Genomic DNA, 16,976 nt, shown 5'->3' with positions numbered 1-16,976 from the left:
TCACAGCGAGACTGTTAGCCTCTAGTTGGCCTGAAATTTACACGGTGCGTCCTCAGGGAAAAAATACAAGAAAACCATCAGTGATTGAAGCGAGAAGTGCATACATTCTTTGGTATCATGTAGTACTTCACTTCAGATCATCTTTCGCATTTATTTACTATCTGTAATTGAACTTGAAGCAAAGCAAATTTTTCGCATATCCTTATCCAGGAACAATATAATTTTTTTCAAGGGTTTATCCCATTATTTCTGGGAGGGGACATAGATTTAATTCTTTGTATATACGTATTTTTGCATATGATTTCCTGACATCTTTTTAGCTGTCGTTTTAGTTACTGCTACGCTATTTATGTTCCGCAAATACTGCTCCAAGTAACGGAAGCCGCACCGTGCTTCAATGCCTTTTGTAGATAACTAGCAGGTAGCCTGAATAAAATCTCTTTTATCGCCATATTGCAGTAAAGCAACACATCCATGACACTAATTCTCATAGATATATTTTTTAATAGTCAAATGAATGCTCAAATGAACGCTCCATAAGCAGGAGTTAATCGCTACGTTGCATTCACGTGCCAGAAATATTCCGCCCCTTTAGATTGCCTGCAAGGGACTAGCTGATGCACTTACACTGTTTTAGTAACGCTTAAATTACGATTACATGGAACACCCTCCCGATGCATTCGATAAGTGGTGTCGCTTTGTGCCAATACTTCTACATAGCGCTGTGATGAACACATAGCACATATCGTGAGGGAAGTCGAAGTGCCGTTGATGTACGCCATCAGGTGTATCCGAGATCATCGGATAACGCCTACGCAATCTACGCCGCAGTCGTTCTCAGTTAGCTTGTCACTGTCGGCCGTCAACCGAACGCTTTCTCACCCTGCTTAACGTACAATAAAATAAAATATATTGTGCGGTGTTGCGTCCTCAAGTCACGATATTAATATGAGGCACGCTGAAGTGGGGGACGCCGGATTAACTTTGATAACTTGGGGTTCTTTAACGTGCACCTAATCGAATGACATATACATTTCGCCATCATTGAAATCAGGGCGAAATGCGGGAACAACATCGAGCTCAGCCGCACAGCGCCGCATACATTGGGCTATCACCGCGGGTGCACGTGAATATAGACATTTCCTACGTGCACGAATCTTTTCTAACCAGAAGAACTCAGCTCGCCCAAGAAGAGCAACAACACTTCTTTTTATCATCTTTGACATTTTTTTTCCTTTTCATTTTCTTGAAAGCTATTGACCATGTCATCGAGTGGAGTTGCCGCCTGGCGGACATTGGCTGAACAGCGCATAGTGAAGACGACGCGTCGCATCGTCTGTTAGCCATTATACGCTGTAAAAATGTTTACATCCCTAAGGGTGTTTTCTTCACGTACTGGTAAACACCGTTACCGTTAGGGCTTTACGAAAATTTAGAGGCCAGCAAGTGAGCCGTAACTAGATGTGCGATGAGAAAAGACGCAATGGAAAACTATGTAACCATTCTGACAGCCTTGGGCGCATAACAATATCCGACAAGAGAATTTCGCAGGAAAGATATAAAATTCTTCTGTCGGATATTTCTGTGCGCCCAAGGCTGTCAGAATGATTACATAGTTTCCAACTACGTCTTTGTCATCGCACGTCTAGTTAGACCTCCATTGTCGTCCTCTAGAAATTTTTGTGAAGCCCTAACACTACTAAACACTAACCACTAACCAGTGCGGCAAGTGCAAAGCCAGTGCGACAACGAAACACACTTAAGGGTATAAACATTTTTACAGTGTAGGTGTTTAATTTTATTATGCGGTTTTGCGTACCAAAACCCCTTTCTGATTATGAGGCACGCCGTAGTGGGGGAGTCCGAAAATTTCGACCACCTGGGGTTCTTTAACGTGCCCCTAAATCTAAGTACACGGGTGTTTTCGCATTTCTTTCCCATTGAAATGCGGCCGCCGTGGAGGGGAGCCGATCCCGCGACCTCGTGCTTAGCAGCCTTACACCATAGCCACCAAGCAACCACGGCGGGTCAGTGTAGGTGTTTAAACGGGTGCCTACGCTGTGTCTTTCCTTTGAAGATAACTTGTTCGCGGTTGCAGTGCAGCATAAAATGATAGTGTGCTTATCTTTTTGTGTGTAGAGAAGCATTTTCGCCTTGCGCTGGAGTGTTTGCGCTTCGAGATGAGTGAGTGCCCCATTGTTAGCTGTTCCTAAGCGCCCTTCTATTACGTGGATATCCCACTACGCAGAAATATCTTTGCCTCACGAGTGAACTTTGGCACTGTGGTACTTTGATTCTCGGCTACAAAAGATAAGCATAAATTGAATATTAGAACAGAATCATGTGTGACATGGTGCTCGCTAGACGCAGGACGTCATAACACTGTCTTGGCGGCATTAGAGTGCGCTCTTTGGCCTGGCGTTCTTTGCCTGAAGGAAGGTAGCGGCCATTATTTCCTTAAAGAAAACAGCCTAAAATGTTTGGCCTTTCAAATAATTTGAACTTTTTTCTCATTACCATCGTGCACGTAGTCATGTAAGGACAGCATTGCACTTATCAATACTAAGTTGTTAGTGTTACGACGACAAAAAAATAAACCTGTGTGAGGCCACATGGCGATCAGGCCAACGTAATGTCACTCATAGTGGCGTACATTGTTTAGCTGAACTGTGTATCTCTTTTGTATTTTAAGGACAATAGAAAGAAAGGGTGGTAATCTATGACACCAGCGGTGAAGTACAGAGTACTCATTAACAAACTTCTTTAAGTTCATTGTACAGGAATTCAAGCACGTTTATAACAAGTGTGAAAATAGGAGAAAGATGAGTTGCCCAACAGCCGTGCCCTATATAGAGTTAGTAGGCAGAATACCACTCGAGCACGCGCAAAAAAAGCATCGAGGAAGTGCAAGAACAGGAACTGTGTTTTGCGCTTCCTTCAAGTATCATAGGAACGTTCTGTGCGTTTAGTACGAAAACGTGGTATTGTTGACATATGTTTGTTACACGCTCATGGAGTGCTTTTTTTTTATTGTTCTGATACACGGCTGAATGTCGCTGTGTACCTGGTTGGTGTATTTTTCTTTTCACTTCTACTTGCCTATTGCCACGATATTTCCACTTTTATGTGCTTACTTGGTCCCATGTCCCCCTTACTCAATGCCCCATGTAGGGGCCTTGTAATATACCTCACAAATAAATATTTAAATATATAACTATATTATGAGTTAACTGCAGTTAGCGCGTTTCATTCTCCAACAATCGACGCGAACCGCTCACACCCAAGTGCCGCCGCACTGCCAACGGCTCGTAGGCATTAATGCGGTGACGTTGCTGCTACCCACAGCTCGATATCGCTTCCAATACTGCGCCTACCGGGAAGCGACTTCGTTCGTGATCGACGAATGCAATGGCAGCAAAATAAGGTGGACGTTTCCCCCCTTATCTTGAGTTTCTGAATGCAAAGATCGAAGCGTGGTACACAGGCGCCCAAAAAGAGAGAGAGAGAGAGAGAGAAATATGAGAAGAAAAGCAAGAAAGAAAGAGTCCATGAGATATTTTGGAGAAACCACGAAAGAAGAAACGGTAAAAAAAATGCACTCGTGACAAACTATTGAGCAAGTTTGCTGCATTCATCGATCCTGGCCTTTTGTCAGTGCTTAAACAAGTAAATACAACCAGAAAAACAAAAAGGAAGATTGACAATGTACAGACAGATGCGGGCAGATACGCCGCAATAAACTTGGATCGATACTTCGTTCACTCCAGTGGAGTGCTAGATGTCTGTCCGTTAACGAAGTTAAAAGAAAAAAATCACATACCCCCCGCATCTAACACCAAAAATCCTTCTCGGCGGTGAAGTATTGCCGTCATCAGCCCAGTGTCATCAGTGTCTTCTTGCTTCCATAGCTTTTTTACTACCGTAGGTATTTTGAGCAAAAACATAAACAAGATTGGAGAAAGCGCGCCTAATGGAGTATCCACTAATCGTTACTTTTTTGTGCACTGAGTGGCTGTGGCGTGCAGTTCGTGGTTATGGCATGCCTGAATTTCACCCCGGATGTTGCTGCCAGAAGGGGTTTACTTTAAGCGGTCGATGGGCCTCTATTATTATAGACCAGGAGTAACACGCTATTGGTAATATAGTGAAATAATTTATGTTACAAGGCTTTCTTTTTTGCCGCATCCTAGGGGACAAAATGAAATGCATTGAGGTAGTAAAATGAGGGTGTTTAGGGTGCAAGCTCTTTGATTTTCTAAAGGACGCGGAATAACGTATTTTGTAGCACAGACTAAAATGAAGAAGAACGCAGACCAACTTCGACTGTGCCCATTCCATGTACAGGGTGTTTGTTTGTTTGAGCTGCACCAATTTTTTAAAGGTTGCCTATGGCAGATAGCACAATTCTAACGCTTGATCTAAATTACTCGATGAAGCGGCCATTACTTCTAGGAGAAATCAATATGCTTATTTGAATATTTAACACATTTACGCTAATTAACTTTTTAAATAATTGATTTACGTCACATATTTAAATCTACGAACCATAGCAGCTGAGTGCGCACGGCGTATCCGCTTAAAATGAATTCTCCGCAAGGCACCACATCCGGGATATTAGTTTTCAAAGTGTCCTCCGAAATGCATTGGCCTTACAGTTACTTCTTAAAGAAACGGCTGTTTTATGCATTGAAGCACAAAAGTAAATGGAACACCAATGCATTTCGATGAATATTTTGAAAATTATTATGCCGGTGCTGGTGCTGTCAAGACAATTTGTTTTAAGTGGATACGCCGTGACAACTCAGCGGCTATAATTCTTAGATTGAAATATGTGGCGTAATGTTATTATTTAAAAAGGTAATTGTCGTTATTACGTTAATTATTCAACTAATCATTTTGATTTCTCGTAGAAGTAATGGCTGCCTCATCGAGTAATTTAGATCAAGGGTTAGAATTGTGCTATCTGCCATAGGCAAACTAAAGAAATCGGTGCAGCTAAAGAAAAAAAAAACACACCCTCTATGCTGTCACAGTATGCAAGTTTACTAATGTGGACAAAATTTATTCTTAACACTTCATGACATTAGGTCTATACTTACATGATTTATGAACTCGAACCACCTTCGTCGTCAATTTATGCAAATAAACAACGTTTGAGGATTCCAAAAAGAATTCCTTTAATTGCATTAACCGTCTTGTATGAGTAATGGAGAGCAGGGAAATGAGAGAGAATGTTTCTTGCTGGACATGGCATTAAATAATCACGAGGTTCGGGCGCAGTGCCAAACAACAGGGCACTGTCTCAACTAAGCAATGCTACGTCCTCACACCTCCTTTCTTAGGATACTAAGCACGAGGTGTGGCGGGATCGAATCTCGGCCATGGCGCCACATTTCAATAGGGGCGAAATGGAAAAACACCTGTGTACTTAGATTTAGGTGCACGTCAAAGAACCCGAGGTGGTCCAAATTTCCGGAGTCCCCCACTACAGCGTGCCTGACAATCAAATGGTGTTTCTTGCATGTCGAACATCACAATTTAATTTTTTCACACCTCGCTTCATTTACTCCACAATAGTTGAAATAATACGCAAGATTGTGCGTTCCCATAACTGTTTATCGCTTGATCTGTGCGCATACATTTTCTGTTTAGAAGTGTTCTGGCTACGTTGCGCACTGTACCAGCTCAACGCATTGCCCACGATGAAGATTTTAATCCATCTGTGTAGATAGGTGACAGGTTACGTTTTTGTGCTCTACGAAGACATGACCATTCCGTTGCCTGAAGTAGGTGAGCCGTATAGCAGAACACGCGTGCAGCACGAAAACATATGCTGTCAGCAGTGATGACTTTCTGGCATCTCAGTACAGAAGCTTCGAAAATTAAACGTCGCTTAAATGTGTTGTACGGACTGAGCGTTGCCTCATTTCCAATACTGACGTCGTCGATTAGCCGCAGCGACCTCATGTGTAGCCCAGTGGTGGCTTTGACCTTTAGAAGCTCGGTTCTCTGTATCCATGCCGCGAAGAGTTCAAACATCGACGGCCGGAGAAAATGACGTCCAACGGTGAAAAATTGCAGTGAGCGCGGGTTTGGCCTTCAACATCACAACAACTATACGCTGGGATACTTACAAACCTCGCTTCTAACGGTGCGATGCCATCTTGTTTGCAATGCAAACGAACGCCTTCAAGGCGCCTCTGACTTTTGCCTCGAAGCCCCGTTTATCAACGCTGTGGTGCTGCTTCCATTCTGTGCGCTTGCTCTCCGACCGTTTCCTTTTTCTTCGATCCATATGCAAGAGCGCTGTTACGCTCCAGAGCCTCTTAGAGCCTGAAGCACATTTTTGGGGTGTTGCTTCTTTGCTTTAAGTTCCATGCGGAAAAGGCTATAGAAGAAAGTCATGAAGGCAATAAGTGACTTGCCGCTTTCCACTAAGCAGCCAAAGAAAGACATATGAAAAAGTAGATCTCCCACAGACGTGCGCGAATAGCGAAGTATACCGTACGCTTCCTGGCTATTGTAAAGCGAAAGCATTGAGTGCTGTGTGAAGGAAAGCATAAATATCTGGAGCAATTGACGACTGCCTCCAAGCACGAGCAACGGAGACAAGAAAAGCTGAACCTCGCATTCGCGAGGCATTCGAGAATGAATGCGCCATTTAGGTTCTGAGACAGCCATAATCGACGCACGTTCTTCGGAGAATAGCGTTTCGCCTTCCTTTAGCAAGCGATCGGGAAGCGGAAAAATACGGGAAGCAGTTATAGAGTATCTCTTGCTTGTATTCTGACACTGCGTCTTGAGGCCATATTCTCCCATCTGCTCTACATGGCTACTTTCTTTACCTGTTCCTCTCTGTTTCTCCTCTCGCGGGAAAGAAGAAGAAGAAGAAGAAAAAAAAATGGGCATATATGAAGAGCAGTATGACGTGTCGTGGCGGAGGAGATCTTTCGTAAGCTGCTTTGCGCATTGAGTTCTTTGTTTACAGGTGACACGGGAATTTGTGACAAATTGTGACTGTACACTCTGCGCCGTAGGATTCGGCGGTGACAGTGGGTAACACTAGGACCGCCTTCTCAGGCTGCCTGACAGTGCCCACAGAGGCAGTTCTGTATCTTGTGTCTGTGTATGTGTGGGTGGAGGGGTTAATTCTGTTTCTCTCTCTCACCCATCACATCCCTTTGCCCCTCCCCCGTTACAGGGAAGCCAGCCGGAGGTAATCTCTGGTTAACCTCCCTGTCTTTCCTTTACCCCTCTCTCTCTCTCTCTCTCTCTCTCTCTCTCTCTCTCTCTCTCTCTCTTGTTTTCAGGTGGTTTCGTGGTATCAAAAATCTTATGCGCTTACAGCTAGCTGGCGCGTCAAGAAAAGGACACTTGGAGACAGCTGGTCAACAAGCGTGCAATGCTGTTTTAAATAAGTATTATTCGTATAAGTGCTTTCTGCATAGAGCTCTAACCTATTGTATGCAACCAGAGAAGAGCAAGTACGCACTACGCATGTAGCTACATATGTAGCGACGATATGAACAAAACATTATTATTACAAGTTTCCTGGATTTTATTGCTTCAAGAAAACTGCGAAGTTTGAAGGCCTCAGGTGAAAATATTGTGTGGACTCAAACTATTTAACGCGAACATGCTACTTGCTTGTGCGCAGGCAAACTATTCTGGGAAAGAGAAACAGCTCGTAAAAGAGATGGACAAACGAGATTATAAATTACAGAGCAGTTAAATGTGCTTGCCACGTGTGCGCACTTCGTGTTACCGTTCGTGGAATCACTAGCATTCGTTGCAAAATAAGAAGGACGTTTATTAGGCAGCGCTTTTAGGAAACGAAAAATATTCCGGAGCAGAAGAGCCTCTTTATTTTTTTTCTTACGCAGCTTACCAAACAAGGAAGGAAGGAAGGAAAAAGTGGAAAAGGAAGGCAGGGAGGTTAACCAGTTTAGCCTAACCGGTTTGCTACCCTACACATGGGAGCGGGATGGGGGGATGAAAGATGGGGAGAAGAGATAGAGGGCACATAACACGGCACACACATCGTTGGTTACAGTCTGTCACTCTTGTGCGGTACGTGACATCACTGTCACAGCCGCTTGTCCAAGCCCGTATCCTTCATAAACCGAAGTAGTCCCTTCGTCGCCTTCAGCTGCGATGTCTTCAGTCGGCGATATGTGAAAATGGTTGCAACTGACAATGGTCTATTGTCAAGGTGCGCTAGAACGGACGCTATGGACTGTCTCTGAACATTATATTCATTATTATTCAACATTATAACGTTGAATAGGCCATACTAAATCTTACGAGTGCTGTCGCGAGGGGCACCTACATTAATGCCAAATGTTTCCGTCTCCCATTGCTCTTTCATGCGGGACCGTGCTTTTGACGTTATCGTTAGCCTTCGAAAATAAGCTACCAAGTGAATCTATTGAATTTTTCTCTCCCTGTTGCAAGCATGATGACTTCTTGTGGCGTTACAAGCGCCAACAATCGCAGGTGGTTCCTTTCGCTGGACTTCATTTTATAGCAACCAGTCCATTGCGTCGAGCGCCCAACATGTGCAATAAAGTCGCCACATTGTCAGTAGATTTCGTGGCGAAGTGCAAGTGTCACATTCAGAACTTGGTAGCGCTACTTCGACTCTGATGTGCAGATGAAAATTTACGTTTGACTGAGAGTGGAAAGAAGCTCACGTACAGAACCATTTCAAAAAGGTCATCGGTTGCCCCGATGTTACAATGCTACTGACCTCCATGCGTGTTCCTTGTGATGACGTACCCGTCGACTCGCTGCCATGACGTCACGAACACGTGGTCCCCCAAATGGCTGGGGATGGGGCACTGAAGCAAAACCGGATTGCCGGCGACCACGTGCTTGTCCGAGAACCGCATGTCGTAGTTGGTGTCAAGAACTGGGAGTGATAAAAATGAAAGAATGCGATAGTTAGGTATTTACATTGCATAGTGGGCGAATAGCGGCATAGTGAAATATCAACAATTCTGTACTGATCTTTTGCGCTTAAAGGTTATGCGTTGAAGCATGACTACGTGATCCAAAAGCGCATTACTTGTTGCTGAAGCATATTTGGAATAAGTAACAGCACAGTAATTATCAGCTTAGAGGTTATGGATACGGTTCTAGACGTTGCATCTTTAGGCTGTACTTTTATGACAAAGAGGTTTGTGAAATAGGCAGTTCTAGCCTTACCACTAAACATTCTGAATGTATTGCGTCTCTATCTGCCTACATTCCATAATCTATGCGATTGTGCGGACCTTACTTAGGCGAATAATTTGGTCACTTCTTTTACATTTCCTCTGCCAAAATATTTATAACGGGCACTCAAAAACCAGCAAACGTACCGGTAAACTCATTTTCTAGCCGTATTTTCTCGGCGTAGTTTTAAGCGTATTTTGAGCAGAAGTGTTTCGAGTGGTTCGGCGTGTAGTACGAGAAATCTCACAGAAAGTAAAGAATAATCCACTATAATTCAATGAAAACCAGCAAGCATCAATGTAACGCAGTAAAATTGAGCCACCCACAAAAATCTGTTATGTGGTGCCGTTGAGGGTAGACGCAACATTTAGCAGGAGATGACTGCTCGATGTGTCAAGTGCTGGGTTGCTCGATGTGTCAAGTGCTGGGTTGTCACGAAAGTACGTAACAATAATTAACGCGTTATATGTTTTCCCTGCATTCCGTGCACACCACAAGATGCGTCGCTCTTTCGTAAAGCTGTAATATTTTACTATATAGCAACTTTTCGCGCGTACATATACCGCAGGCAGCGCTTGTGCAATGTACTATTCGTAAACTACATGGCAAGCGAAATCCTCAAAATGAGTTGAGTTGAGTTGAGTTGAGTTAACTCAACTCAACTCAATATGAGTCAACACCATCCCGGTGCGCACAACGAAGCCGACCGCCGGAAAGAAAAGAAATCCTCGAGCGTCGATTCTAGAATTCAGCCCTCAAGGTTGTCCACGCATAAGGGAGGCATTGAAAACACAAGCAGAGATTGCCACCACGCAGGGCACGCGATGCTGTGGCACGGCTAACGCTGAAAACAGGTTCACTAGAAAGAAAGGGAAGAAATGATGCCATATGCAGACAGTGTTTCAGAATCCAGTTAACGTATCGATTACAAGTAATTTAGAAAAAAAAAACATTCTGACAGAAACTACTGTTTTCTCTTGCTCTCTACGTTGTAAGGGCTTAACAAAAAATTGTCTGTAGTCAGCTAGAGCGAATTCAGGAAATGATATATCAGTTGCCTATCTTAGCACTTTATTCGCAATCACTTAAAGTGCGTTCGCTCATGTCAGGACGACTCAAGAAAATTGTGCGATTTAAGTAACACCTTTTACTGGGCTCTACATCGCCAGACTCCAGTCGGCCGGGAGCGTAGCGTACCGTACGTAGTGTCGCGGAAATTTCGCCCACGACACTGCCAAATCGTGCATCATAAGAAGGTTGCTTTGAAACATGCGTAAGTAGTTTAGATGTATGCATACTCGGTGAAACAAAGCTCTGCAAAATTCCAAATGCGTTGTTCGAAAATGCACCACTTTTCCCAATCGCAAGCTGGAGCAGTATAGAACCACAAAATCACTGGAGTGATCCTCACTATAACGACAACGACTTGCGCCTTTCTGTCGACGGATTAGTTGTTAATGCTAAAGAGGAGATTATGTAGGTTTTAGTCGCACATGGATGAATGAACGCATTGCTTTTTATCCTGTTGGTGAAATAAGGGCGCCAGAAGGGCACCACGTGATATCAGTATGCGTTGATTAGAGACATAATTCTAACAAAGTGAGGAGAGTCAAAAAACTGTGTCGATAATGGGGGAAAACACGTGCTGGGGCTAAGCAACATCGTGGCCGAGAGATTGTTGCTAGGAGATTCAAACTTCGGAATATCATCCCACGAAGACACATCTAAAAAATCGTAACCTAATGCAAATCCGAGCACCTAGGAGTATTTTTAAAGCCCGAAAAAGGTTAAGGCGCGATTGAAGGAGAAGATCAAGGAACTAGAGCATGAGTAATTTTGCTGTACCTGCCATATTAGGCAAAATGGGAGGGGCGCCTCCAACACAGAATAAAAAGCACGAAACACCTACAGTGCATGAAACACTAACCTTGTGCAAAGCGTGTCAATTGAGTTAAATGCTTTCCCGTAGAACCCATGTTTTTTCGTCAGTATAATAATAGGGGGCATGTGACATTTGTCATATTTCATGTGACATATAATCTGGCTACAAGAAAAAAAAATAACCATGCGTACACTCCGAGAAATTATTTGTTTGTTTTGTATCACTGCGAAATTCATAAAATTACAAAATTTTGATAACTGCATACTTGAAGCTTGTCAATGTGTATGTTTACAGCGACACAGCTGTAAAAGGAGTCAAGGAACTTGCAGGTTGAGCAAGCGCACACTTTGGACAGACCAAGAGATGGTAGACATAAGACTAGCGCTACCCTCTGCCTTGTCTACCTTCTTGTGTCCCACCCAAGGTGTGTACTTGTTGAGCCTGCAAGTGAGTCCGAACTAGCCAAGTAAACACGTTCTACTAATAAAGACATGCATACTAATCCTAAGGAGGAGCGTCTTACACTCGGGCCAAGCTCTAGTAATACGGCTGGCACATTAGTTTCACTGCAAGCATAAACAATGCGGCTGGCTTTTTCGGTGCACTACTCTCCTTCGTGATTATATGTTCTGTTCTTTTATACAAGGGTGCTCATGGAGAGATTGATGTGAAGACTACCCTGGCTGAAGCAAAAGATAACGGTATAGATGATAAATTTAGAATAGATAAACGAATATAGAGTGACATGAAAGAGATAACGATAACATATTTATAAATTGGTACAAGAAATGGCAACGAGGATACGGATAAAACCCGCTAAAAAGGCTTTGAATGAAGAAAATCACGGTGCGATCGGTTTGTCTCAGAAGGAGATTATTCTCGAGGTAATAGTAGAGCCATCTTTGCGACTTACGTCGGCGACACTAACGGAACGCATAGCGAAGACGCGGTGTACGCGAACAATCTCCCGTCTACGGCGGCGCATTTCAGATATCATCGGTAAACAGCTCCATGAGGTATAGTTCATGGGTGGCATTTACTTTCGAAGATTCTGTATGGTTCACCATCACCTGAGATAAATTTTTCAGACGGTCCAGGAAGTATGCAAGGCATGGACAACGAGTCAAGTTTACTAGAGGAGAAGTACGGTACTTGGAGAGACGCCATTCTGACATTCCTTTCTTTAATTTAATTTTTCCTGTCGCGGTTCGCGGTCGGTGTTGACACTGCGGTAATAGTATATATATATATATATATATATATATATATATATATATATATATATATATATATATATATATACGCAGGAAAGCAACGACGAACTTTTAGGAAGACTTATTTACTGAACGTTTTCGGCTGGTGGACCAGCCTTCGTCAGAGTACAGTAATGCATGAACAACACCCACACAGCTTTAAAGGCACCCTATCAAGAGCAGAGGGCGCACTATCTGCACCGACTAGGCCATACACTGCGCGTCATAAATCATTATCATTGCGCATTATAAATAATTATCAATGACACGCATTTTGGAATGCAAAAACTGAAATGCAGATGTGTTCAGGATACAATATATACAACCATGACTCTCAGGTAAGTGCCAGCGGTTACCATGATTATGTGTAGTGAAAACAAAATTACCTACACATGCAGATACAAAGGCGTGATGTTTAGCACATGGCATCTCTAAGTGCAACCGCGAATTATCTAAAAATTGAGGCGTTAAGCCTACAACATCAAGCCACAGCCACATACGTCAAAAAGGCCACATGTAAAAAGAAAGCGTTGAAATCATACATGTACACTGTGTGGGACGTGTATATTTGTGCTCAATCTAAAGTTAGACAGGTTAGTTCTCTTTTGTTTTCATGTATTACGGACGAGACAGTGTTAAATTTATGAATCAGGTAAGATTCGCGAAGCTCGCGGTCATGGCTGGTGCGGAATCCAGATTCGAGTATTATTACTTTGAGATTGTTAAATTAGTGGCCCGGCATGTTAACATGTTTTGAGAGTGGTCGATTTAATTGGGATTTGGCATGCGGCCTGTGGTTGTTAAAACGGATCCTGAAAGGTGTTTCACTCTGGCCTATGTATTGCATGTGGCAAGTGCCGCATTCGTGCAAGTACACTACGTTATATGAATCACAGTTGAAACTGCTCCTAATTGTGAACATAAATTGGCTGGCTGTGCTGGTGGCAGTCAATGTAGGTGTTATATGAGCGCATACTTTGCAACGTGGTTTATTGCAGCGGCTGCAACCGGTCGGGTTAGAAGTGGCGAAGTGACGTTAGAAGTGGCGAATCACCACTTCTAACCCGACCGCCAACAATGAATTCAGATTCAGAGTCACTTCAAGGCGTACGTGGCGGAGGGCGTTTCATTATCCGTGTGTTAAGATTTATTTTTTAATCCTGTGCACGTGTAGTGTAGCAGCGTGTCACTTACGGCTGTGTGTACTCCACTTTTTTGCGCAGTATATCTCACTTTCACAATGGTTCTCGACACGTGAAACTCATCTAGCGTCGGCGAGATGCAATTATAGATTACGAGAGGGGCATCAAAACCGTAATTAGGAACGGGTGCCACGAACCATTCAAACGCGCGAACATTCTATGGGTCGCATGAGGGCGGGAGGTACGGGTAAGAGTTGGTGCCAATGCCACGTGTCTGGACCCGCAAGCATTTTGTTGAGAGCCGTATATAGACAGCACTACTCATACAAATTTTTCTTCTAAGCGTCGTTCTCAGGCAGGCACCAGGTAAGTGTGTATCTTTTATAGAACAATCCCTTTTATTTTCAACACCGTGCATTTCATAGCGAACGAATGCGGCACAAGATGACTTCGCAGAAATGGGCGCCCGATGTCGGCGGCCGGTTTTCAGATCGCACTATATCGTTACTTGAGAGTATTCTGTAGTCGTTCCCTTTTCTGAACTCCAAATGGATGTTGACCTCCTTGTTTCAGTGATAGGCTGCAGCGGTAAATTGTACAGTAGCTGGCACTGTAGAACAACTCTTACCATGGCATGCGTCTACGGCTGACCCCGCTTCCGCAGAACCTTTCTCTTTCGTATCGTTGGATTTCTACCATGAAAACGTTCATGGTGCAGTTTTTACGTGAGTGAGTGATTGAGTGAGTGAGTGAGTGAGTGAGTGAGTGAGTGAGTGAGTGAGTGAGTGAGTGAGTGAGTGAGTGAGTGAGTGAGTGAGTGAGTGAGTGAGTGAGTGAGTGAGTGAGTGAGTGAGTGAGTGGGCGAGTGAGTGAGTGAGTGAGTGAGTGGGCGAGTGAGTGAGTGAGTGAGTGAGTTTTGTTCGTTCACTTTGTGTGTTGCCGGTAGCGTACGGGCACGTTCTTTCTCTTGTATATCTTCATTACGGATGTCTGTCCTTCGTATCCGACTCTAACCAATGATTATAATGTCCACTTCGTTGCAAGGCCTTCTATGCAAGTGCTTCGATCATTTCTTTCGCTTAATTTACTCTTGGTGCAAAAGTGCGCAAGTAAATCGCAAGAATGGGCACCTGTCAACCGTATATAATAGCCCGTAAGGTGTGTCTGCTGACAAACAGTTGAGGAGTAGTAGATCCAGTATCGCATGCAAGGTAATTTCCAAAAAATCACTGAATACGTAAGTAAAGAAAGAAAGAAAGAAGGAAAGAAAGAAAGAAAGAAAGAAAGAAAGAAAGAAAGAAAGAAAGAAAGAAAGAAAGAAAATTAAATTACCGTGACTAGCTGTCCAGCACACAGTGGTAGTGAAAAGCCGCTGTTGTGAGCGATGTCAAGTACCGCTCTTTTCCGCATTCGTGGTGAATTAGTTCTACAGACGTTCAGCTACAAAAGAGATGATTTCCTGTCACTAATAAACCTGTTGCGAGTTTGTGCACTGTTCATTTGTACGCGTTTTCCTGTCTCCGCCATTTTCGTACATGGCCCAAGATGAAAATGTGGACAGCCGTCAACTAGTTCATTGCATCATTATTTCGAGCTTTCAAGACGTTCATGTCATGCTGACTGCCATACTCCGAAACACCAGACTTGTTGAACGTCTCGTGAAATACCTCTCTTGACAAGCTAATAATAGCTTATGCGGCACTCAGGTGGGGCGATTGGCCACCAAGCACGCTAGGCTACCACCGCCCTCTTCCAACGATACCAGCACCACATGCAACTGCGATCCCTTTCTTTGCGTGCGTGTGTGCACGTGTGTGTCACACAATGTCAAGCATGCGTTAAACGCATCCAGAGCACTATACTACAAGAACAAGTACACGGATGATTGAAATATTCTTCCGAAAATTTGATCACTCACTACAACATAGTCAGCACGAAGCACTTGCAAACAGAAGTGAAAGCAAACGATAAAATTTGATGGTTACCAGCGCCCAAAACTAGACTGCTAGTTCTTAAACGTAAACTCAACCAAAAAAGAAAGAGAACTGGTTGCCGAGAGTGAGGCATCGGAGTGAGCTACTTCCCCTCAGTAATCCGCATGATGCCACTTTACGTCACGGGAGCGTCGCTATAGTGCGTCTGACAAGAAACGTACCCTCTTCAAGTTTGCGAGACAGCGGCCTAAGAACGTATATCAGCCCTGTCTATTGTGTTGCAGACAAAAACCGCCTGCCTCCAACCCCCCACTTCTCCCATCCCGCGTTAACGCAGTTAATTTTTCTGCGTATTTTCCAGTTTGCCAGAAACCAAGCGCGTGAAGGACTCTGAAACGACTTTGACGCGCCCGGAGGGCAGCAGGCTGTCATTTCTTGCAGCCTGCCGGCGACATTCACGAGACCTGCCTATTTCTGAGAGCCGAAGGCAAAGCGAAAGAAGAGAGAAGTGTGGAGCACGACAAGAATCGATAACGACGGTCGTGGCCCGAAAACCAGATGTGAGGTGGAACCGGGGTGGGGAGGGGGGGGGGGGGTTCGCCGCGCGTCTGTTCAAAAAAAGAAAACTGGACAGCCCCGCCTAGCCATTGATTAGTCGTTTGTTGCATGTATGGCAGGGCCCCAACACCCAACATACTACTTTAGTAATGAATTTTCTTCAGTTGTTCCTCGTTGGACTGGCCTCACATGCTACAATTTCTATCTGCCTACTGCACAAAAACATCTACCGAAGCCGACAATTCATTCTGCCCACGGTCCTCCTTATACAAAAAATACGCTACAATGTCACCGTGGTCGTCGCAAAATAACAACAAAGCAACCTATCAACGCAACGTCTTGGTGTAACGCAAATGGGAATATTTTGCTTATAGCATGAAGCGGGAACAGATTAAACGTACCCTTTTGAGATTTCGTATCAACGGCTTTGCGGGTGTAGCCCGCTCGCGTCTGTGTGTCATTCACTGAACTAGTTTCGGTAGTGATGACAACTGCGAAGCTGGCAGGGAACATGCGATAGTACTCTAGCGACTTGCAGCTACGAAGCCTTCACGTTCAACCTACTATTGTGGTTATCCGACGTCTGGTTGACTCTAATGAATGTTTCCTAGACTGCGCGGGTCACTGCATTGTGCATCATGTTACCAAGGTGGACTCAATCGGTTGGTTGACTACATCCTTGTGCACTTCACGAGAATATCATGGTGGGGCACACCCTTAGCCGATAATTATTCGGCGCCGATGACTTCAGACATGAGACACATTCCAATTATCAGAGTAAGTCCAGACGTTCTGGACTGTGATGATTGATATTTGCGGCAGCCTACCGGACTCAATGTGGTTAACCTCCTTACTTTTCCCTTGTGGTTTAACTCCCTCATCTCTCTGCGGTGGCTTCCTTTTCTTTTTCTCGCTTACTTTTGTCGTTCGCTTGCTCCTTTTACTGCTGCAAGGGGAAATTCCCATCCGCCCAGCTTAAGCAGGAAGCAAC

General features: G+C 44.1%; 1 protein-coding gene across 1 annotated transcript in view; it reads right to left on the bottom strand.

Moving 5' to 3' along the window:
* The window catches only part of LOC126536327 (cell adhesion molecule Dscam1-like), a 305,377-nt gene that overhangs the window by 82,994 nt on the left and 205,407 nt on the right, over positions 1–16,976 (bottom strand). Inside the window, exon 3 of the mRNA XM_050183248.3 lies at positions 8,750–8,911. Within this exon, the coding sequence (XP_050039205.2) occupies positions 8,750–8,911 (162 nt within the window). The remainder of the gene's footprint in view (positions 1–8,749; positions 8,912–16,976) is intronic.

Source organism: Dermacentor andersoni, chromosome 4 (assembly GCF_023375885.2).
Source record: "Dermacentor andersoni chromosome 4, qqDerAnde1_hic_scaffold, whole genome shotgun sequence".
Taxonomy (NCBI): domain Eukaryota; kingdom Metazoa; phylum Arthropoda; class Arachnida; order Ixodida; family Ixodidae; genus Dermacentor; species Dermacentor andersoni.
This window is presented reverse-complemented; position numbering and strand designations above follow the sequence as displayed.